Source organism: Callospermophilus lateralis, chromosome 1 (genome assembly GCF_048772815.1).
Source record: "Callospermophilus lateralis isolate mCalLat2 chromosome 1, mCalLat2.hap1, whole genome shotgun sequence".
Classification (NCBI taxonomy): Eukaryota; Metazoa; Chordata; class Mammalia; order Rodentia; family Sciuridae; genus Callospermophilus; species Callospermophilus lateralis.
In genome coordinates this window covers 12,357,835-12,382,140 of record NC_135305.1, presented here as the reverse complement: position 1 = coordinate 12,382,140, position 24,306 = coordinate 12,357,835, and the positions used below count along the sequence as shown (strand labels likewise).

Here is a 24,306-nt window from a genome sequence, read left to right as displayed (position 1 = left end):
AAGCATCTTGGTTTGTTTGAGACACTTTATTCCCCCCACACTTTTTTTCACGTTGTTAGTGAGTTTTCCCATCTAGAAGTTTGGATCTAAGGCAGGATAAATTATGCCCTGTAGAACTATTGTGTCCCTGAAGGTTTCCAGCGCTTCGCTTTTACTAGTGAGACCCATATCAACAGCACCCAGTGTTCACAATAAATTAATAGTTCCCACTAAGGCGTCTACTGCTTTCTCACATTAAACCAAAATGATAAGTTCAATAACTATCTATAGTATAAACAGAAAATTTGTTAAAATGGTGTACAATTTCAAATGGTAGATGAGAGAACAGAGGTAGTGTAGTACACAATGTTCATGAGGGAGGGATAAGCTAGAGGCAAAAATTCGAAGGAAGAGTGGAAGGGAGCCAACAGAGATTGGCTGTTGGTTGGAGAAAAGTTGGAAAGAAAATCCAAGAAAACAGACAAGTAAGAGGAAGAGTACAAAGATAAAAAATTAAAGACCTAAGAATACAACAAAAATGCAAAACACCAAGTATATTCATTGTCCTCCACACACTGATGCATAAAAAAAGATCCTATTCCAAATATGGTACAGATATTAGTGAATTGAAAAATAAAATAAAATAAATCTTGCTGGAAAGTCAAGCTGTCTCTGTCAATGTTCAACAGTTTCTCAGCCCTGTCTCTGATGTCTCTTGGGGTCACCAAACCCCGATCAGCCCTTGTAAACCCAGTCACTATCCTATGGATCTGGGTTTCAGATACCTCAGGCTCAGCCACACTGTAGTCCCAAGATCTCAATGCGGCTCCTACTTGCAGAGAGACCACCAGGGATACACTTATGTAAAGGAGCAACCCCAAGATGCAGCAGCAAGACAAGGGCCACCAGCAGGAAGACCCCAGGCTCCTCCAAACCTGCAGGCACCCCCACATTGGACCTGATGGGAGTCCCACCAGGGGAGATAGAGGCTCTTGTGGAGGTAAACCTGCTGGCACCCGGGACCCAGGCCCTGGCCCTTGTCCCCAAATGGGTGCGGTCCTGTGTAACCAAACCTGGAGTCGCCCCTGCAGCAGACCTCTTGGTGGTGGTAGCAGCAGGAATGGCGGCGGTTGGTGGCAGCAGATAGCCGGTCAGCAGCAGTGGTAGTGAAACAGTGTCATCAGCAGCTGCAGTGGTGGCTACAGTGGGGGTTGCAACTGTGACTGTGGGGTCAGTATCACTAGGCGATCTCAGGGACCAGCAGCAGGGCTGGTGTCAGTGGCTTCAGGGGCAGTGATGTCTTGGGTGGCAGCATGGGCAGCAACCCCCAGATAGAAGAACTCCAGGTCACCTGGGTGGCGGGGCAGCAGTGGTATCGGAGGCAGCAGTAATGGCAGTAACTGATCAGAGAGGAGACCTCCGGGCTTCAGTGGTAGCCACCTCAGAGGTAGCATCAGAAGTAGCAGCGGCGGTGCCCAGAGAAAAGACCTCGGGGCACTGCAGCGGCCTCTGGGGCAGCGGGGTTTGCCCACTCTTGACTTTTTTAAAGGTGTGCCCATAAGCTGAAGAGAGGGCCATAGCTACTTACATTCCTAGATTTTAAAGTGGAACAGAGATGATCTTTCCTTAGAGTGCCTTGTAAGGAGAGCTTTGTCATGAAGTCTCAGTGATCAACATGTGGGAAGGGGCTGGAGTCTGAATCTTGGGGCTTGGAGGAGGTTATGCAGGCAGCTCAGCCTTGGGTCAGCTTTTAGAGGTTCAGAAGGGACCCCACGTGTTTAAGGCACCCAACATGGGAGGATGGATGCTAGAAAACTGGCAAAAACAATCTTGGGGTCTGGGTGGAAATCACCAGGGTCTGAGCACTAGTTATGATGTAGATCTGTATTCTTTTTTTTTTTTTTAATATTTATGTATTTATTTTTAGTTGTAGTTGGATACAATATCGTTAATTAATTAATTTATTTTTATGTGGTGCTGAGGATGGAACCCAGGCCCTCACCCGTGCTGGGGGGCGCGGGGAGCTCCACGGCTGAGCCACAATCCCAGCCCCAGATCTGTATTCTTTTAAAGGAAGTAATTTCCTCAGTGCTCCGTGAACAGAGCACCAGGAGTAGGGTTTGGGGGAGTTTGATTGCTGACAAGGGACCCCATTCACATATGGGTACTGAAAAGAGCTAAGTTCCAGATGAGTGGGAGCACTGGTAGTGTGGGTGTTGTATTTCCACAGAATAGGGAGTGGCTGCCAAATCTGCCCTGCTGGGCTAGGTTGTTCCAGTCCCCACCCTCAGCTGGGTTTCCCAAGCCATCAGTGAATCATGTCCCAGGCCTCCATGCTAAGGCAGGGCCCTTCCCTGAGCAGGACAAGCTGGCTGGTAAAGGAAGGACATCTCGGCATCTCAGAGGAGTTGGTTATAGAGGAAGCCATGGTCCCTAGCAAAACCCTCTAGTTTCTGTCAGTTGTGGAGAAAAAAGGCTTCACTTGATCAATCTCTGACCTGATGGACACTGAGGACAACAGGAGCCTTAAGGGCAGCATGAATCGCTTATTTGATAAAGTGTGAAGTCTTTGCAAAATACCGGGTTCTAGGTGCGTTCACTCTGGTGTTTAGATGAGGACCATCTTTCTGACAGCTGCCATAGTGGCCTGGCAGGTAGTTTTGCATCCATGGTGCTCTGACCTTGGTGCACTCCCAGGTACACATCTCCATGTGAAGCTTCCTGCATGGGCAGCTCAGCATCACCGAATCCATCTTGTACAGGATCCTGTGGTTCCTGTTCAGCAGAGGAGAGTGCCCAGGCAAATGTTCCCTGCAGACTCTCGTAGAGGTTGTGTTTCAGATCACACGTAAATGGACTTGCCTAGTATTTTTTTTTGGGAGACAGGTCTGTGGGAAAGCCTGAAAGACAACTATTTCAGATTCCCTAGTTCCATCCACTATGGTTTGGTTATAATTTGTGCTCCAAAGATTCATGTGCTGGAAGTTTGGTCTCTAATATAACAGTTTGGAGAGGTGGTGGAGTGTTTAAGAGGTAGATCCTAGTGGGAGGTGATTAAAGGTCATTGAGGATACCTTTTCTGAAGGGATTAGTGCCCTTAAGCAAAAGTGGGTTAGATAACTCAGGGCTGGGTTGAGTGCTGTCAGAGTAGGTTGTGGTAAAGCTTGGCACCATCCTTCTGTGCTTGTACTGCTCCAAGCTAACTCCATGATGACATCCACCATGTCTGATGCAACATGAGGTTTGAGAAGTGACCACTCAAAACTTGGATATTTTACCTCCAATGTCATGAGCCAATATAAACCTCTTTCTTTATAAAGTACCTAATCTCAGGTATTTTGTTTTAGAACACAAAGAAAGCTAAGACACCATCCAAATTACTCATGAGAAAGGCCAGTCTGAGAGTTCTAGGCTATGGGGTTCCTGCATCTCTCTCAGAGGGCCCAGAAGAATGTGTAAACATTCCTGCTGTTTCCTGATCAGGCCCCCAAACAATGCAGGGCTTCAGGGTACCATAATCATTACCAGGTCACAAGTGGAAGATGACCAGTTAAATTGCTAGGACCTAAGAAGCAGGACCTAGAGTCTGAGCGACCAGGAGTGAGAGCCAGGTAAATAATACATATTCCCAGAGAAAAGAACAAGGTGGGATCTTCAGAAAGTAGCTGCTCCGCAACCACAGATCTCAGAGCATTTACAAAGAAAGGAAGGGATAGGCTGTGAAATACAGATGGTGGTTGCTTGTCCAGCCCCAGTGGCTGTGACTTGTCAGTTTTATAGCCCTCCCTCCAGGAGAGCCAGTGAGAACCTGGAACTGGAAGACCCCTTTCTGACAGTTGCCAGAGTGGCCTGGCAGGTATTTTTGCATTCAGGGAGGGGGGGCAATGGATGATGTCTCACTATGCTCTGGAGCCCTCCCATCTCCCCTGGGAGCCCTTAGCCCTCTCCCTTCTGGGTGGCAGGCCTGTTGATTGGAACACCTTCCTGTCAGTCGTCTCTGTCACCAAGGACAGCTGACACCCTACCTCAGATTCCTGAATGTACTCTCTTCTGAGTTTTCCAACCCTGTGTCCACTCTGGATTTGGGGATTTCCTGCAACCTCAGCCTGGACCCCTCTTTGTAAATGCTTGATTGGGTGAAGATCTGCTTCTGGCAAAGTCTACCTGTCTGAACCTCTTTTGCCATCCTGATCTTCCTGAAAGGTACATAATGCACAAGGGGTAGACGTGGCTGCTGTCTGCCACCTCCTATGAGCTGGTCCACTGAGTCCAGAGAGACACATAGAGGCATTTTCCTGAAAATTAAAGAGCAGCTGGTACACAGAGCATTAACTGCAGACTGCTGCATGCTGGAATTGAAAGTCAAGAGTCTTACTATCCTTTCACGGACAAGGAAAACCCATCTCTCAGATCTTCAAAGCCACATAACTCTAAGTGGCTTTGTAAGTGGCCTAACTCTGACCAAAATTCAGGGCCTTTTTTCTTGGTCTATCATCCTTTCCCCTCTTCTATGATACCTCCATAATAACTTTATCTTAGATTATTGTTCGTTGATTTTGATTATAGCATTAAACACTGTTGAAATAAACTCTCCTCAGTGTCTTTTCCCCCCCCATCCGTATATAAGCTATTTATTAACAGAAAAGGCCTACAGACTCATTTCTTCTTAGATACACCCACGGTGTGGCCGCGGCGCCCAGTGGTCTTAGTGTGCTGGCCTCGGACACGAAGGCCCCAGAAGTGGCACGGTCCCCTGTGGGCCCTAATCTTCTTCAGTCGCTCCAGGTCCCCCCGGAGTTTATTGTCTAGACCATTGGCCAGAACCTGGCTGTATTTCCCATCCTTTACATCCTTCTGTCGGTTCAAGAACCAGTCTGGGCTCTTGTGCTGTCGTGGATTCTGCATAATGGTGATCACACCTTCAACCGCATCTTCAGTGAGTTCTCCAGCCCTCTTGGTGAGGTCAGTGTCTGCTTTCCTCAACATGAGCATACCTTCGCCCCACACCCTTAATTGGCAGTGATGGCAAAGGCTATTTTCCGCTGCCCATTGATGTTTGTGTTGAGTACTCGCAAAATGTGCTGGAACTTTTCAGGAATCACTAGAGACACGGCGGCAGCAGAGCGGCAGCGTGTGGAAGAAGCTCCACAGTGTCTTTTTGTTCAGGTAGACTCCTTAGCTTCTTACAGATGAAATGAATTTAAAAGAACAATTTTTAAAAAATTTGTTCTAATTAGTTATACATGACAGTAGAATGCATTTTGACACATCATACATAAATGGAGTACAACTTCTCATTCATCTGATTGTACATGATGTACAGTTATACAGGTCATGTAATCATATATGCACATAGGGTAATAATGTATGATTCATTCTATTATCATTCCTGCCCCATGCCCCCTCCCCTCCCCTTCACTCCCCTCTGTCTAGTCCAAAATACCTCTATTCTTCCCCACCCCTTATTGTGAATTAGCATCTGCATATCAGAGTAGACCTTTGGTCTTTGGTTCTTTGGGATGGGCTTATTTTACTCAGCATAATAAAGAATATTATTTTAACAGAGCAGATCTCATGTTAAATTTTTTTTTTCTGATAATAAAATAAAATTTAAAAAAGACTGGCGTTCTTTCTAACTTATGAGTTCCAGTGTGAACTGTTCTTTTGTTCTTTGTGTTTAAGAATAGGTGTGCAACTCCAGTGTTTGTGTTCCAGTCATTGTTTGGTTAAGATTTTGTCACTGTGATAAGCTGATAGGCATAAGTCATTACTGTCCTGGGTGGGGGTCCACTTGAGGGCTGTTCACACAATGAGTCAATAAAGATTGTCGTAGACAAGAACTGCCTACCAGTGAACCCACCCAGACAAGAAAGTCCAGAGGAGACTGGAAGCTTGGAACTTCAGGTAATATGTGTGTGTGTGTGTGTGTGTGTGTGTGTGTGTGTATTTCACTCTTTAACTTAAAAAAAAATTGCACAACCAGCAAGCACTTGTTATAGAAAAAAATAAAAAGAAAATCGATCATCATATTCTGATGTGTTTCCTTTCATATGTATCTATATATAAATAGTTTTTTTTTTTTTTTTTTTTTTGGTATCAGAGATTAAACCCAGAGTTGCTTAACCACTGAGTGACATCCTCAGCAGCCTCTTTAAAAAAATATTTTATTTAGAGACAGGGTCTCACTAAGTTGCTTAGGGCCTCTCTAAGTTGCTGAGATTGGATTTGAACTCACAACCCTCCTGCCTAAGCCTCCTAAATCACTGGGATTATAGGCATGTGCCACCACACCCAGCTTCCTTTCAAATATTGTTTTGCACATATACATTTAATAGGTGGCTAGTCTTGAGTTTGTGAGTATCAGAGTGTGAGAGAGGTATGGGGGCTTTGAGAGTGGACACATGGGAATGATTCTAAAGATTGTCCAAGGAATTTAAACTGGTATGGTGGCATGATGAAGGAGGTAGAAAGAAGAGCTGACATGAACCAAAGGTCTCAGTGGTCGAAGGATTGTTTGAGTTAAGGTAAAAGAAGGGAAGGAGTTAGAAAATAAAAAAGAGCTGGTTGGAGAAAAGGTGGCTTAAAAGTATGATATTGAGAAGATGGAAAAAATTCTATTTGAAGTTATATCGTGCAATATGGTAGCCACTGGCCATGTGTGACCACTGAACACTGTAATGTTCACTGTAACTCCCTCTTCTACAAGACCACCAAATTCTGAATTGAGATGCTGCTAGTGCAAAATATATACCATTCTCATGAATTAGTACCAAAAATGTAAAATATTTCAGTAATAATTTCTAAGATATTAGTTACATGTTGACATGATAATATTTTGGATATATATTGGCTTAAGGTACATTATTAAAATTAATGTCATTTATTTTTTATTTTAAAATTATGTATATGGCTCAAATTATATTTCTCTCTTTTTCATGGGGGTGCTGGTCAAGTAGAATTAAGTCATGTGGCGAGAGAATTTCAAGGAACATAGAGGCAAGTGGAAGGAAGAATCATCTATGCAGATATTGAAGTGACTAAGAATTCATAGCAGAGTCATGGTTGAGTGAGTGACAGTGAAGTAGAACATAATGATGTTCAAGAAATGAAGATGTATGGCCCAGGGTGATAGATGACAATGCAAATGTGCACAGAAGCATGTAGTGAGCTAACTGGAGATTTGAAGTTGGGAGATTTTAGGGACAAGGGAAGGAAAATGGTCTGGACATAACAATAAGGATTCACAGAGGTATCTGTTCTGTAGTCAGGACCAATGGAAAGAAGGTTGTGGAGCAAAGACTTTCACTGCCATTAGGAAGGGCTACAGAGGAGGGGTGTTTTCAGAGGAGGCCAGGTTAGGGCAAGAGGGCAGAAACTGTTCCAAGAAGAGGAGCATGAGCTGAGAATGGCCTATGAGCTCTAGAGGGCATCCTGGATTGGCACCCCTGGATTGGCAGGGGAGTGAAATGCAGGGTGAGCCGAGAACCTGGGGCTTCTTTAGGGGACTGGCATATTGGGGTTATGGGACTTAATGAAATGAGCTCTGGTGGTCTTGAGGCAGAATGGATAGAGGTGAGGCTCTGAGTACAGGGAGGTTAGGAGGAGTGGTGTTCTTTTTTCATTTCTGCTGGGGGACATGGAGGCCTGGGAAAGGGCATTTGTACCTGAGTTTGAGGAAGGGTGCGTGTCTCCCTCTTCTACAAGACCACCAAATTCTGCACTCCATCAAAGTCCTTTCGAGTTTCATGCAGTACTTGTGTTATGGTTTGGATCTTGAATATCCCCAGAAGACCTGTGTGTTAAAGCCTGGCCACCAGCTTGTGGTGTTACTGGAAGGTGGTGGAACCTCTAGGAGGCGGGGCCTAATGAAAGGAAGTTAGGTCATTGGGAGATGTGACCTGGCCCTGGAGGTCAAAGAAGGGATTCCAAGCTGAGATCTGAATGATCAGCAGGAGTTCACTAGGCAGCAAGGGAGGGGAAGCATGCCTACAGAGGAGTAGCTCCTAGGAGGTCAAGGGATATGCCCTTGAAGGGAATAGTAGAATCAGCCTCCTCCTCTCATTCTCCTTTGCTTTCTGGCTGCTGTGAGGTGACCAATTTCCTCTGCCATCTACTTTTACCAGGATGAACTATACAGCCAGAAGCCCAAGGGCAACAGGGCCAAGCAACCATGGACTGAAATCTCTGAAACCATGAGCCAAAATAAACCTTTCCTCCTTTAAATTGATTTATTTCAGGTGTTTTGTCACAGTGACAGGAAGCTAACAGAACTTCAATAGGTGATTTCTTGAGCCACTCACTCATAACTTCAAATTACTACTCAGAAGCAGATGACTTTAAACCTTCCCTGTAATTCTCCTCTGCTCCCTTCTCTTCTCTGGGTGTGGGTAACCTACTCCATCGTACTCTGGCTCATTCTGGGCATGACTAGAACAAAGCACATGTTCTTACTCCCACAGTTGTGCCTCTGAATGGAAAGCACCACTCTGCATGGGGCCAGAACTTGGGCTGGGTCAACGGCTCTCCCAGCCTCCCTCCCCACATTCAACCCATTGCTAGATTCTGCCCATAACTTTGTGTCCTAAAAAGCTCTCTAATCTGTGCATTTTCATCCATCTCCACAAACCACCCCTCTGCGTCAGAGCGCTATAGTAGCCTCTTCCCTGTGTATTTCAGTACTGCCCCTCCTGCTATGGTGCACACCACCTCTAGGGGGATATTTTCAACTTTTTTCATGCCTTTCTTTTCATCTAAAGCTCAGCAGCAGTTCCCTGTTGTCCTCGGGATAGAACTGAAGCTCTTCCTTGTGCCCTGCAGCTTCTCTGCACACCATCCAGCCTTCTTTCCCCGCAGTGCTTGCACCTGACTGACTCTGCGTTCTCACGTGGCCGTCTCCAGATATCACAGGGCCTCCCAGGAGCTGCTCCTCTGTAGGCATGCTTCCCCTCCCTTGCTGCCTTGTGAACTCCTGCTGATCATTCAGGTCTCAGCTTGGAATCCCTTCTTTGACCTCCAGGGCCAGGTCACATCTCCCAATTATATACTCTTTCAGGTCCTGTGACCATTGCAGTTTTGGGCCATAATTATTGGATGAGTATCTCCCACCTGCAGATCCCCTACGGGCATGGACTCACCATGAGGGCTGGAGTCATGCCTGCTTTTACTCAGTATTATATTCCCAGCACCTAACAAAAAGCCCAGCACACAGTATGTGTTCAATAAATATTTTGGGATGAATAGATGAATGGCTTGAGTTGTCATAAAAACCCTCATATTTTATCAAATACGGGATCTACTTTGATCTAGCATGCAATTCCAAAAATTCTGGAACTCAATTTCACTCAGTAATTACATAAGCATTTGGATCTTTACCAGGAATGGGGCTGGGCCTACTCTGCTGCTACAAAGCAGACTAGAACACCTTTGCTAGAACTACACAGATTGCTGCTTGGCAGAACATCCTCCAGTTACTTCTCACGCTTGGGGGCAAAAGCCAGAACTGGTTTGCTGAAGCGCGTTGCTTCTGTCAGATTTTTTTTGTTTTTAAATTTTTCAATATTTATTTCCTAGTTTTCGGAGGACACAATATCTTTGTTTGTATGTGGTGCTGAGGATCGAACCCGGGCCGCACGCACGCCAGGAGAGCGCGCTGCCGCTTGAGCCACATCCCCAGCCCTCTGTCAGATTTTTCAATGATGAGACCAAAAGGCCCAACAAGAACAATTTTAAGGAGGGAAAGTTTATTTGGGGGCTCATGGTTTCAGAGGCCTCAGTTCATAGACAGACAACATGGTGGAAGGGTGTGGCAGAGAAGAGCAATGGGAACTTGACACCAGGAAGCAGAGAACTCTGCTCAACAAGGACAAAATACAAACCCTAAAAGCATGACCCAGGGACCCACCTCTTCCAGCCACGCCCCACCCATCTCAGTTACCACCAAATTAATCCCTATCAGAGATCAATGCACAGATTAGGCTAAACCCCTTCTAATCCAATCATGCATTATTAAATTTTCTTTCATTGTCTCACACATGAGCTTTTGGGGGACACTTCATATCTAAACCATAACACATGTTGACAAGTCTCAGCATCTTTTGTTCCACTAGACTCTTCCTTTTTTTTTTTTTAAGACAGTGTCCATCTGCAACTTTGGTCTCACCTCTGGGTGGTGAGGTAAACAGCAACTCAGTGGGTGGAAGGAAGGGCAGGCTAAGGAAGCTTTTGCAAGCTCTGAGGGTTAGCTGACCAGAGCCCACTTCCTCTGTGATATCAGCCTTTTGGGTAGCTTCTTAAAGGCAGGGGAGGTGGGGGAGCACTAGAGATGGACTTTCCATTTCAAGTGAGGCAGGTTTTCTATCTGAGCTCAACCCCCACTCCTTGAAAGGTTTACTCCCCCTAATGACTTCGCTGGCTATTTTCAGTGACAAACATTCCCACTCCAGGGCCAGGCTCTGATTTTGGCTTCCTCTGGGAGCAGGGAGAAGGAAGCAGCAGATGCCCTGCTCACGACTGCCTTGGTGCCAGCAACCTGCCTGTGCTGCTGTGGGTGCCCGGGACTCTTTTCCTGTCCGCCCTTCTCAGCTCCCACGGTTGCTGACTCTTCGCCATCTGACCATCTGCCTCCGCTGCCCCCCCCCCCCAACATTTCTGGCCTGCTGGCGCTTGCTGTGCCCGTGGGTGCCCATCTGCCCAGCCCTTGGAGTGGAGCACTCCTGCCCTCTGCTCTGCCGATGCCCTGTGCAGATTCCACTGCCCTGGTCCTGAACCCTTACTGCTATGGCAGGCACCTGATAGGAGAGCAAGGTTTACGTGGTGAGAAGTCCATCAGTATCACCATGCCAAGTAAACACTACTGGGTGGAGATTCGAAAAGATTTTTTTTTTTTTTTTTTTTTTGAGGACAAAAGCAAGGATTACTTGTCTTTATATCCAGAATGCCTAGAATATATGTTATTGGTAACTATTGGTTGGACTGAAGTTGGGGAAGGGGAGGGAAAGTGCAATGGATGCTCTGGAAGAAAGAAGGCTTGGTGCGCGGCTGAGGGGGTGGGGGTGGGGGTGTGTGCTTGCCAGTCCTGCCCTTCTACTGGGGGAGAAGTCCCTGTGCAGAGCAGGAAGCTGCTTGGCTTTGGCCCTGACTGCCAAGATCCCTGGATCTTGCTGGCCCCTTCACCCTTGAAAGCACAGAATACAAAAAGTAAAAGAAAAAGGGAGACCTCATGGACCAGCGATGCTTTATTCAGCCCCAGAGGGACACATCTTTGGGGGCAAAATGGCGGCAGGCCACCTCAAGGGTCTGGCTTTTATATGGCTTTTGCAGAGCCAGGTCATTGGAGGAGCTAGTTACTTTTGGTAGGCCCTCTTGGTGGGCAGGGCCAGGTAATGGGAGGAATTTAGGGTGGGGTGGGAGGTCGGGTAGTAACCCTATCCTTTAACCCTCACCTGATCTTCATCCTCACCTCACCCTCCATTGGGTCTACAGTCCTACCCAGAGAGGAAATTTTTGTATTGACAAGCAAGAGCCCAGGAGACCAGGAGGGCAGGAAATCTGGCAGCAAGTGAGAAACTGCAGGCTGTGTACTCAGGACGAGTCAAGCGCTCTGCAGCAAGCACAAAGACATGGTCCATCTTTCACTCCTCTTTTGTTTCTTTTGGATTATAAAAATAACACATGTTCACAGGAGGAAATGAACAGTATCAAAGCCTGCTACCATTCCTGATTCTATTCTCTAAAGCTAACTGCTGTTAACAATTCTTTAGAAATCTTATGGAATGTACTATTTTCCAAAGCTCATACATGTACAACTCAGATACAGAATGTGTGTGTCTACATGCAGTTAGACAGAGAGATGGAATTTGATGATGCTGTGTGTCAAAGGAAATGGCTGTCCATGAATGCAAAGTTAAGGGGGTTCAGGTCCTGGCAGCAGTGAAAAGGCTGTGGAGGGCTAGGCTGGAGCTCCAGAAGAGAAGCCAGGGAACAAAAGAGTGTAGGTGAGGCTGGAGGTGGCTGGGAGTGGCAGGAATGTTTAAATAACAAAAGATTTGTGTTGCAAAAAATTATGCACTTTAGGAGTGAAGATCCAACATCTAGTTAGCTTCAGTTTCCTTCAATAAAAAATGGGATAGTAATGTCTATTCTTACAGGTTTATTGTGAGGATTAAATGGGAGGTAGTATAAAGAATTCAGCATTGTACCTATAACAAGGCACTAAGCTTTTTCTCAGTGTGTGCTATTTTGTGTGGGTTGTGTGTTGCTAGAGATTGAACTCAGGGCCTTGTGCACATTAGGCAATTGCTTTTTACCATCAAGCTACACCTCCAGTCCTAACAGTTCACAATTGCTGCTGTTGTTATTGTCACAGTGGTACATTGCTGCTGTTAAAGAGTGCTTCATATGGTGCCCAGTACCAAATTGCTCCTCTGGTCACCTGAGCTTCCTGACAGAATCCCTCTTTCCATTTTGGAATTCATCTTTTGCCACTAACCTGCTTCTTCCCTTTTGTTCCATGATTTTTATTTATTTATTAATTATTATTATTTACTAAGGAGTAAACCCTAGGGGCGCTTTACTTTTGAGCTACATCCCAGTCTTTTTTATTTTTAATTTTGAGACAGGATCTTTCTAAGTTGCTGAAGCTGGTCTTAAACTTGCAATCCTCTTGCCTCACATCCTGAGCACTGGGATTATAGGTCTGCACCACCATGCCCAGCTTCCATGAATGTTTCAAACTTCTATATACGGTGCACCTTTGAAGGAAACTTTCTGGCACCTGAAAAGCATAAATCCTTGGAGATGTGTTGGGATGTTTTAGGCAGTAAAGGTGAGTGTCGATTTTCTTACTTCTCACTGGCCCTGCCAAAGCTGTTGGGTATGCTTTAGGTGGGGACATCCACTGATTTGCTATACTTTAAGTGTACTACCTGAGGATACCAATCAGAATTACTTGCTTAAGAAAATACCTGCCGGGCCTAGTAGTGCACACCTATAATCCCCATGGCTTGGGAGGCTGAGGCAGGAGGATCATGAGTTCAGAGCCAGCCTCAGCAAGATGCTAACCAACTCCGTGAGACCCTGTCTATAAATAAAATACAATGTAAGGCTGGGGATGTGGCTTAGTGGTGGAGTGCTCCTGAGTTCAATCCCCAGTACCTCCCCCACCCCTGAAAAAAGAAAAAAAAATACCCAAGAGTCATTAGGGCAGTTCCTGTTCATGGTCTGCATTTTAAGGTTGATTGTTAAGCTCCACTGAGATATTCTGGGCCAGTGATTCTGTCCTTCTGGGAAATTCTGTGTTTATACTTGTATTGAGAATGTCTGGTTTAAAACTCTTAGCTCTAATATTCTGCATCCCAGATGCTCTTAGTTGTCAGTAAAACTAAGCCTGCCTACGCACCCTTCTATTCTTGATTTATAAATAGGTTTATCTGCCTCACAATTATACATATTCTATTTTGCACATGCACCTCCCTTAAGGAGTCTTCTAGAGAGTAACTGGCTTTGACTCTTACAACATTATCTGAAAACTATCCCCGCCCCCCTCCATGTAAGCATATTTAGAAGGAGATGAAACTATTGGCCTGTGGAGTCCAAAAGACAATCTCCAACATGCACAGGAAATCCAGAACCATGCTTCTAACAGATCTTCATAGGGGCAGGCTCAGGATTGGCTAGTGCAAGCTGGAGAGGTGTGCACTACTCTTTTTCTTTCATGCATGACCACACATGTTGTGGCTATGAGAAATATTAGTGAGAAAGACAATAAAAGAAAAGAAAGAACAGTGGGGTCTGAAAAGGTAGTGATGATGTAGTCTTAGATATAATTAAGGACTTAAGTTGAAGGAAGGAGAGGGCACTCACTACATACATCAAGACCCATGAGAGGTCGGCCTGGCAATCAGGAAGGGAAAATGTGGGGAAAATTGCCTAAAGGCTAATCAGGTTGGAAGGTACTCCGGGTTCTGGGCAGGACTGGGACTTAATTAATTATACTATTATGTAGCACTTTCAGGTACGGTACTTCACTTATTTCTCTGTATAATCCAACAAGGAGGGTGGACTGAATACCATCACCCTCATAGAGAAAGTGAAGCCTAGTGAAAGAAACTTGTCAGTTGGGCATCAAGCTGGAACTTTGCATTCTGGCTACAGTCTGCTCTGAGCGTCTGCCAGCAGTTGCTTCAGACTTACGCGGTAGGGGGCAATGAACCCTGACCTGCATGTGACCTGAGCCCATCTCTTCAGCTCACAAACCCCGTTTTCTCATCATAAAGTCACGGGATTATTTTGCATGACCCTAAATCTTAGCCTAGATGTTCCTTGACAGTGGGGGGTAGGGGATTTGGAGGGCAGGGACTGGAAACTGAATAGAGGGTGAACAAGAGACTGTCTCAGATATCAGTCAGGAATGACGAGATGCGAGAAACGGGAGCGCCCGAGGGTGCATATTGAGCTAGAGGAGGAAGGGCATGACGTGGTGAGTAGGGAAGAATTCAGGAAACGCTTGGGTAGGTTTCCACGTGCAGTTAAAATGAAGAAAGAACACAGGTCTGGTCTCTTACGCATAGCCTGGGGCTGAATCGCAGGCTGAGGAATCCGGTCGGACCAGTGGGGGGCTCCACCGAGTGAAGTCTCCAAATCCCCGAGAGCTGCACCGTCGCTCCTTGAGCAGATGGGCTGCGGGAGGCGAAGAACTGCGGAGACGTGTCGCCTGCATCTCCGTCTGTCTTCCCACGTCCGAAATCCGCGGGCAACCTTCACCTGGATCCTGCCCTCCCACCTTGATTCCGCTGCTCGCACTCTCCCTCCCGCTACGGTAGGCGGGGGCGCCGGCGATGCCCATTCCTAGAAGCCTTAAGAGGTTGCCCAGCGGTGGAATTTAGCATCCCCCAAGATCGCTTGAGGTTGGTGTTTACACACCCTCTAGCCACCAAAGGGCGGGGGTGGGTGATGGTGCCAGGAGAGGGAACTCCCCCTACACCACTCCACCCACCCTGGAGCCCACTTTCTTCCCAGTCCTGCCAGCCTCCCAGGGCATCTGGGGCGCGGGGCTGACGGCTCAGTGGAGAAGCAGCAGGGGGTGGAGGGGAGCAGGTAACGGCAGGTCGGGAGTCGGGGACGAGGCTGCTTCGGGACCTCTGGGACACATGCCCGCCGGCTCTGCCCGGACTGGGGACGTGAGTCTGATCTCCGGCACCCGCGGGTCGGCGGTGGGCGGGGGGGGGCAGGTCAGGAAATGACATCAGAGGCCTGTGTTTGGGGAGGGTGGTCTTGCCGGGCCGGAGCAGCGGGGGCGGCGGCGGGCGGACCTTCGCGGAGCCTCCGGCCCTGGGCAGGATCAGGGCCCCTTCCTGGGGGAGTTTCCTGCCTGGTCCGCCCTCCCCGCCTCTCCCCGCCCCCTCTCCGGGCCGCTCCTTGTATGGTCTCGGCGTCGCGCTCTCCCCGCCCTCCCTCCCTCCCTCTTCCCTGCGTGCCTGCCCGGCTGGCTGGAGGCTGCAGGACCGGGAGGCAGAGTCTGCGGACCCGGTGCCGAGGCGGTCACCCGAGACGCGGCGCGTAAGCTCCCGGCCCGCGGTGAGGCGCGGGAGAGGCCCGGAGGTCTCCGGGGAGGTGGCGCGGGACCCTGGGTGCAAGGAAGGGGCGGGGGGTCGCGGAAGAGAACTGAGACCGCCTGAGGTCCTCGGCCCGGCGCCGCTTGGTAACCTGGCCACCACCCCCCAGCAGCCCGGCCCGGCCATGGCGGCCCCCCGTCCGCCTCCTGCGATCTCCGTCTCCGTCTCGGCCCCGGCTTTTTACGCCCCGCAGAAGAAGTTCGGCCCCGTGGTGGCCCCAAAGCCCAAAGTGAATCCTTTCCGGCCCGGGGACAGCGAGCCTCCCGCTGCGGCCGGGGCCCAGCGCGCACAGATGGGCCGAGTGGGTGAGATCCCCCCGCCGCCCCCAGAAGGTATGCAGCTGGGTTTGGGGCTGGACCTCCGCGGGCACTGGGTGTGGGGCGGATTTTGGGAATTTGGGGTATTTGGGAAGGTGGTTGCAGAGGGGGCTGGGCCCAGCCACCCCGTTCCGAGCAGATGTTCTTACCTCATCATGGAGCTCATGGCTGGGCGCCAGGGCTCCTGGGACCGTTCCAAGTCCCCCGCCTGGGGGTGGGAGGCGGGAATGTGGGCCACGAATTTTACCCTGTAGGTCCATTCTCCGAAGTGTAACGGGAGCTGCACCACTTCTCTACCGAGTTCTCAGTCTTTCCTGGTCCAGGAGCACCAGGGCGCCTTGCGCCCCTTCTTTCCTTACCAATATGCTCCAGAACCCCCAGGAGAGTTCTTGGGTTAGGATTAGAGCTGTAGACGGAGGGAAATAGAGGAAAAGAGGGCCCCCACCCATGGCCCTCTCCTTCCTTCCCAGACTTTCCTTTACCCCCTCCTCCTGTCCTTGGGGATGGCGACGATGCAGAGGGTGCTCTGGGAGGTGCCTTCCCACCTCCGCCTCCCCCCATCGAAGAACCCTTCCCCCCTGCGCCTCTGGAGGAGGACATCTTCCCTTCACCACCCCCTCCTCTGGAGATGGAGGGAGCGCCTGAGGCCCCCACCCCACTCCCTCCGCAGGTATGGAGACCTGGGAGGGCAACTACACTGGGGCACCCCTAAGGAAAGGGAAGAAGGCTGTTTCCTCTTACCTCCTCTGCACCTATTGGGGTGGGGTGGGCATGGAGAACTGGAGTGGGTGCTCTGACCCTTGACCCTCTAGCCCAGGGAGAAGGTGAGCAGTATTGACCTGGAGATTGACTCTTTGTCCTCATTGCTGGATGATATGACCAAGAATGATCCCTTCAAAGCCCGGGTAAGGGATGGGACTTTGCTGGTTTGGGAGGAGAGGAATGGAGGGAGGTAGCCACTTCTGACTGCACTTCTCTCCTCTCTGCCTCCCCTTGCAGGTGTCATCTGGATATGTACCCCCTCCAGTTGCCACTCCATTCATTCCCAAGTCCAGTGCTAAGCCTGCAACTGGGGGCACAGCACCCCTGCCTCCTTGGAAGGCCCCTTCTAGCACCCAGCCTCTGCCCCAGGCTCAGCCTCAGAGCCAGCCACAGTTCCATGTCCAGCCTCAGGCCCAACCCCAGGCCCAGACCAAGCCTCAGGTCCAACTCCATGTCCAGCCCCAGGCCCATCCTGTGGCTTTGACAAACACCCAGCTGCGAGGTCCCCCAGCCCCAGCTCCAGCCCCTAAGTTTTCTCCAGTGGCTCCCAAGTTTACTCCTGTGGCTTCTAAGTTCAGCCCTGGAGCTCCTGGTGGACCCATGACACAGCCCAATCAAAAATCGGGGCCTTCGGAGACTGGTCCTTCCACTGGCACAGGCTCCCCTCAACCCCCCAACTTCACCTATGCTCAGCAGAGGGAGAAGCCCCGAGTGCAGGAGAAGCAGCACCCAGTGCCCCCACCAGCCCAAAACCAAAACCGGAACCAGGTGAGGGACTAGGAGGCTGAGAACAGGGGGATAGGGACAGGGCTCAGTCAGGAGCCAGAGAATAAGGGTGAGGTTCCTGGGGAGGGAGGGCCTGGAAGGGTAGGATAGTAGTTTTAACTGGGGGTGGGGGCTGGACTGATAGAATGATGGGAAGGGAAAGCTCTTCTACAGCAGGCGCCTGCATGGGTGGGGCCTGACCCCATGGGCAGAGCAACCAGGGCTCTCTCTGAATTAGGAGGATTGGTCAACCTTGCCTTGTGCCTCTGCCCCAGAATGTTAAAGGGAAGGATGAGCTCAGCAGGCCAGCCTTGGTTTTTCCTCATTCTTGGATCTTGAGTTAATCTACCAGCTACTTTGAACACTGTCCCCGCCGGAGGGCCCATCTGGAGATAAGAGTGAAGCACCAGTAAACACCAGCTGAGCCAGCATCCACTGAGTGCCAGGCACTGTGCTCTGTGCTCTGTAGGCTGGGACACCTGGGACATGGGAGGGAAGAGATCTCTCAAAGAGGTTCAGCCTTTGGGAGTTGAGGGACCTGGGATAGAATTCCTGGCTTGGCTTCGCACAAGCTGTTAGACTCTGTCAAGTTAGGTGAAATTTGAGCCCCAGTTTCTCCATCTTTACATTTATATACTGCATGTGAAGAGTAGTGAGCTAATGCTTAGGAAGTGCTGGGTTCTCTGTGTAGCATGTACATGCCCAAAGTAGGGACAAAACAGTTCTTGCTGTCTAGTTCAGGAGAAGAGATCTGCGGAATTTAAGGGACCCTAATGGTGGTCTAATCCAACCATAGTGTCTAACCCATAGAATAGGAGGAAAGGCCAAGTGCCAGTGAGTTCCTGTAAGTGAAAATTCTGTGACTTTCACAACTTAGAGCCAGGAGCCATTGAGGGGTCTGGTAAGTTAGGGAAGGCTTTGTGGGCATGCTGTGCCCTGAAGGATGGGCAGGTCTGAAGAATCCAGGGAGGAGAGAGAACGGCATGTACGTGGGAATGGCATGGACAAAACTCAAGGGTGCAAATACACAAGGGGTATTTGGAGAACAGAAAGCAGAAAGTTCCTGTGGGAAAATTAAGAGCTATACTTAGGTAGGTGGGGGCGAGAGAGAGTAGGAAATGAAATCGTACACCAGGGAGCTGGTGCATATTGGAGAGTCATTAATGATATTCGGTAGTGTGTGGCTGGGTCAGGAGGGCTGGTGATTGCAGTGCTTTTGGAAGCTCTCTGGAAAGTTTTTCCAGCAGAGATGTGTGTTAGAGAAGGGAGATCGGTGACGTGTGTGAGTTCACTCCTGGGCCACAGTAACATTAGTTGCAATGAAAAATAAGACCCAGCGATGAGAGCTATCACAAAGGAAGAGCCTACAGGAGGAGGCAACTGATAAGTAGCTGGAAGAAGAGAGGAGGGAGAGAAGTAGAAATGCCAGGGGGATTCTGGGCCTGGGTGTGTTGGAGAGTGATGTTATTGCTGACAAAATAGAGAAGTTCTGAAGGGGAAATGATTTGGATGGGAAGAGGAGGGGTCTGACTGTCAGAGTGTTGAGCAACAGGTTCTAGGAACCCTTGCTTTAGGCTGGAACTGTTATCCAGCTAGAAATGTGGGACCAGAATTTAGGAATAGGCCCCTGACCAGAGGTGTGTACGTGGTAGGGTGCATAGACACTGAAGCAGTAGAGACTGTGGCTTCCAGAGATGGTGTAGGGGGAGCTGGGGTCATGCCACGTTGGCCAAGTGGGAGTGTGGGGGAGGAGAAGGGTGAATCAGGAGAATGAATATTGGGCAGGGATTCGGGTCAAGTAGGCCACTGGAGCAGTAAGGCCAGAGATATGACTGTTAGAACATTGTAGATGGCCTTGGAGCAGCTCATTTGAACTCTGTAAATGGGGGTTAAGAATAAAAGGAGTTAAGTGAGTGGGTGGTAGGAACATGGAGTTGGAAGTGTAGCCTCAAAGTTTGTTAGGGACTCTGGAAAGGACTGAGTGTGGGTATTTTTCAGGTTAGAGGAGGAGGATCAGGATGTGTCTGTAAAACAGGAGGCCAGAGCCAGTGAGGGAAGGGTCAGTGATGCTGAGAACAGGGGCATCTCACTCCGAGGTATTCCCAGAGATCAAGGACAGGGCCACAGGCGTAGTGCTTCCTATGCTTCAGAAGGACACTGAGGGAGCTTGTGCTGGCTGGCTGCCATCAGTTGTGCTGGGGTGAGGTCATCTGTGAGAGTGAGAGGATAAAGCGTTTGGGGGCTCTAGGACATGGAAAAGTTTTGGAACAGCTGCTGTGGGGAAGGCAACTGGGAATCTGCTGGAGCTAAATACAGACAGCCGAGCTGGAGCTGGGGCTGGAGGGCTGGAGGGCGTGGAGGGCGCTGCAGTGTTTTGTGAGCTCACTCTGCAGTGTTTGGTGACCTCTCCACCTCCTTGCTGCAGCTTGGAGGTTGAAACAGGAAGCAGGCAGTGGTGCCACCCAGGGTTGGAGATCGGGCCAGATAGCTGAGGGTAGTAGAGGGCTGTAAGAGCGACAATAGGACCCTGTGGGCATAGCGACTCAAGGGGTCAGCTTGGGGGCTTGACATTTCAGAAAGGCATTGGGGGGAGGTGGGGTCAGGAGACTCAAGCCTTGTGCTGGGCTCCCTTTGCAAACTCAGACTGAGTAAAGGAGAGGCCCCAGGGACCTGGGAAGGATCTTTGGGACAGAGACCCATAACCCTGAGGTCCAGTGCGTCTCCAATTGTACAGTGAATGATGGAAAGTAGTTCATAGCCATGGGAATTGAGATCAAGGTCTGAGTCCCATGTCTATGAAACTGTTGGCAGGCAGAGAGGAAGGCAGTGACTGCTTGAGTGTCCTAAAGGACATGGGTGCCTGAGGGCAGGGGTATGGATAGCTTGTTCATCCTTTCAAAGAACGGAATGGGCATTTACAGTGATACTGGAGAACAAAGCTCCCCGAGTCATTTTCTCTGACCCCACAATGCCAGGCAGGAAAACCTAGTTGAAGCAAAAGGGGACCCTTTCATTGAGGGACTTGTTATTTGAGGGTAGGAGACTGCAGGAGTCTTAGGGGAACACGCCTAAGAGCTGGGGAAGTCCACACTCTAATTCTGTGCTTCCCTGGGCAGAGCAGAGTTGAGCCAAGCCCTGGTGCTACTGTGGTGCAGCAGTAGGTGCAGAGCCAGGGCTGAGGGGAGAGTGGCCGTGGAAGGAGTTGGCAGGAGGCATGGCGGTTCCTGTGTTGAAGGAATGACAGCATCAGCAGGTGCAGCTGTGACCAGGGATCACGGTCCTGGGTGGACTTACCAACATTCCTGCAGGAGTGTCATATGAACATGTCATTGCCTGTCTGACAGCCCTCCTGCAGTGTCCTGTCCTAAACTTCCCTCACCTCCACCCACAGTCTTCAGAACTCAGAATCCCCCTAAGCAGGAGGGGTGGGCTGGCCTAGGCACTGGTCTTTGGGCCTCCTCTGAGGCCTACTGGGCAGGGATTTGGGTCAGGTAGACCAGAAACCCCTTACTCAGGAGGGACTCCAGGGTCTCTGTAGGGCCGTGGGCTGGGGAGCTCTGCAGACAGCTCTGGGGTTTAACCTGTGCTTCCCGCCTGTGTTGCATCCTCACGCTAACAGGGGCTGCTCAGCAGCAGGCGGGACGGGTAGGTGTGTGTGCACGAGTGTGCACGCATTGCGTGCCCCTGCCCCGTGGGGCTGTGTCTGAGCATGCTCTGTGGAGTTGGTGCGTGGCTGGCGTATTCAGTGCTTCAGTGTGCGTGGCCTCCGTTGCTCAGTTGTTCTGGCCTGTCTGTGATTGCAGGGGTTGGGGGCGGGGGTTGGGTTTTGGGTGTGGTTGGGTTTGGGTGAAGTGGGTGGAGATGCGTGCTTAGGTCATCCCCTGCCCCTTTGTGATGTATGTGGTGCTGCTGGCCTGGGCAGGGGGGTGAGAAGGAAGAGCTTTAAACTGAGCATCTAGGAAACAGGCAAGAGCTAGGTCCTCGTTGGAAGAAGGGGGTCAGCGGGCAGGTCTGGGCAGGTCCTTGGAGGAAGTGACCCTTGAGAATGTGAAGAAGGTGTTGGGGTTTCAGGTGCGCTCTCCTGGGGCTCCAGGACCCCTGACCCTGAAGGAGGTGGAGGAGCTGGAGCAGCTGACTCAGCAGCTGATGCAGGACATGGAGCAACCTCAGAGGCAGAGTGTGACAGTGAATGGTGAGTCCATCGCCTACTGTGGTGACACTTCCCCTTCCATTGTTGTGTTGCCTGGGGCCTGAGCTGGCTGATCCCTTGCAAGCTTAAGTTCTTCCTCCTGTTCTTGGTGTTCTTCTTTGGCCTTCCCAGAGTCCTGTGGCAAGTGCCAACAGCCACTGGACCGTTCGCAGCCCGCAGTCCGGGCACTGGGGCAGCTGTTTCACATCACCTGCTTTACATGCCACAAGTGTGAGCAGCAGCTCCAGGGACAGCAGTTCTACAGCCTGGAGGGGGTGCCATACTGCGAGGACTGCTATACAGTGAGTCTGGGTTGGGGTTCTTGGGCTGGGAACGGGGTCGATGAGCCTTGGAACCTGGCCCTTGGGTGCTTGTTCCCTGGCATCCTGCTCCTCTGACTCCTCAGGATACCCTGGAGAAGTGCAACACCTGTGGGCAGCCCATCACTGAACGAATGTTGAGGGCCACGGGCAAAGCCTACCATCCGCAGTGCTTCACCTGCGTGGTCTGCGCCTGTCCCCTGGAAGGCACCTCCTTCATTGTGGACCAGGCCAACCGGCCTCACTGCGTGCCTGACTACCACAAGTGAGGACCCCACTTACATGCATTCTGGGCCCCACTCTGGGTTCCATCCATGCTTTGGTAGCCAGGTTAACACCTGGTCCCAGGCTAGCTCCAAATCTCTGGTTTTGCTTTCTGGCCCCACAGCCGGCCTGTTGATAGCAGGGAACCGCACATCTGGATTTAGCTGTGCAGTGGCCCTAGGCCTGTGTAGCTAGTCCTGCTACTGGCTGCTCCTGCCCTAGCTCTCTCTGCAGAGCTTCTTTGGGTGTGTATTCAGTGTTCAGCAATAGGTGCTGGCATGACTTCATTTCACACACAGGCTGAGTTCTGAAAGTTCCTTTGGTGATCAACTGGTGGGAGCACTGGTTCCTCCTTAGAAACAGAGTGGCCACTTTCTTAGGCTGGCTGGCAAAATACCGTCACAAAGTAAAGGGCCGGCTGGGAAAACGGCTGTGGCTGCCCCCACCTCAGGGATGCATTTTCAGGATTCCATGTGGGGTGACTGGGACTCCGTGCCCCTCTGCACTGCCGGGGGTTCAGGGTAGACACACCCACATGTTGGGTTGGGGGTAAGACAGGGTGGGAGCTGGAGGCTCACCTCCCACATGCTTCCTGCTGAGCTACCGTGTGGATGGCCGAGATGAGGCTCTAGTGGGAAAGAACACTGAGTCAGGTGTGTGGGAGATGGGTGCTAGGAGGGTGAGTGGGGAGGCAGAAAGTTCCCCTTGATGAGGACTGGCTGGGGCGCTCAATCTTGGTCATTTTTCCTGAGCTCCCTCCCCTGGAGACGCAGGACAGAGAGGTCTGCCCCGTGGCCCTCCAACCGCAGTCGCAATACCTTGAGCTTTCTCAGGGGGCATGAAAACATAAGTGATCTGCACCCCACTGACCCTTGTTTTCTGCCCCCGCCCTTAGGCAGTATGCCCCAAAGTGCTCCGTCTGCTCAGAGCCCATCATGCCTGAGCCTGGCCGTGATGAGACCGTGAGAGTGGTCGCTCTGGACAAGAACTTCCACATGAAGTGTTACAAGTGTGAGGTCAGCTGTTCCTCCTGACCCCTCAGGAAGGTCACTTTGAGTCTTGGATGAACACAGAAGGGCTGCCCAGCGGGAGGGAAGTGTTCTATCATGGCATAGATGGGGAGTTGAATGAGGTTCTAAGAGACAGGAGGTTGGAATGGAATGCAGGCAGGACAGGAGAGGCCCCAAGCCTGCACTGGGGTGGTGGGGAGAGGGGACCCTGGAAGCCGAGAGAGACCTAGTGGGTAAAGAGTGGGAACCTGTGTGGTCAGGAAGACACACATGGTCAGGACACCAGCTCTGGGCCACGTGAAGCACTTGGCTTTCCTAATTAAAAAAATGAAGCTGAAGACAGGACAGTGAGGTGGAGCAAGGACACTTTCTTCTTCCCAGGACTGTGGGAAGCCCCTGTCTGTCGAAGCGGATGACGACGGCTGCTTCCCTCTGGACGGCCATGTGCTTTGTCGGAAGTGCCACGCTGCTAAAGCCCAGACATAATGCGGACAGGCCTCCTTCCAGACTGCAGGTCCATACCCCGTCAGTGGCCACCCACATTGAGACCAATCCCTACCTCCACTCGCCCTGAACCTCCCTCCATTCCAAACCCTTCCCTAGTATCCCAAGTGCCCTGACCCAGGGCCCTATTGGCCTAGGGTGCTGAGGCCCAGCCCTGGGCTGCAGTCCTTGCCTATGCTGCAGGGATGGCCCGCTGTCCTCCAGGGTCCCTAGGGGGCACCAGGCTTAGTGCTGCTGCTTTCACTGCTGCACCAATACCCTTGGCGGGTCTCAGCAGCCTCTGTGCTCTGCTTGCCTAGGCCCGACGAGCCTGGACACCTGCCTCGCACCGTGCTGCCAGGTTGAGGCTACAGCCACAAATTAAAGAACTTGTTTTTCCAAAATTTTCAGTAATGGACTCTTTCATAGTGCCTACAACTGTCCGGGTTTGATGGGAGATGAAGATGAAAAGATTCGGAATAGGGATGAAAACCCAGTTCCTGTTTATTTACAAAAATATATATATGTGTGTATGTCTGTATACATATTAAACCCTCCCCCAGCCCAGCTGTCATTTCACCTCTACCCCCCCCCCCCGACCTCCCT

General features: G+C 50.5%; 1 protein-coding gene across 6 annotated transcripts; it reads left to right on the top strand.

Moving 5' to 3' along the window:
* The first annotated feature begins 14,669 nt into the window (after positions 1–14,669).
* On the top strand, positions 14,670–24,104 carry Zyx (zyxin). Of its 6 annotated transcripts, none has more exons than XM_077110440.1 (10): positions 14,670–14,794; positions 15,703–15,922; positions 16,378–16,577; positions 16,720–16,812; positions 16,907–17,437; positions 21,491–21,626; positions 21,756–21,925; positions 22,030–22,208; positions 23,103–23,223; positions 23,599–24,104. In XM_077110440.1, exons 2-10 carry the CDS (start codon positions 15,715–15,717, stop codon positions 23,701–23,703), a joined length of 1,743 nt encoding a protein of 580 aa, XP_076966555.1. In that variant the 5' UTR covers positions 14,670–14,794; positions 15,703–15,714; the 3' UTR covers positions 23,704–24,104. The 6 variants fall into 6 exon arrangements, with proteins under 6 accessions (XP_076966555.1, XP_076966556.1, XP_076966545.1 ...); XM_077110441.1 differs by lacking the exon at positions 14,670–14,794 and adding an exon at positions 15,424–15,552 and having other exon boundaries at positions 21,506–21,626; XM_077110430.1 differs by lacking the exon at positions 14,670–14,794 and adding an exon at positions 15,424–15,552.
* The last annotated feature ends 202 nt before the right edge of the window (positions 24,105–24,306 follow it).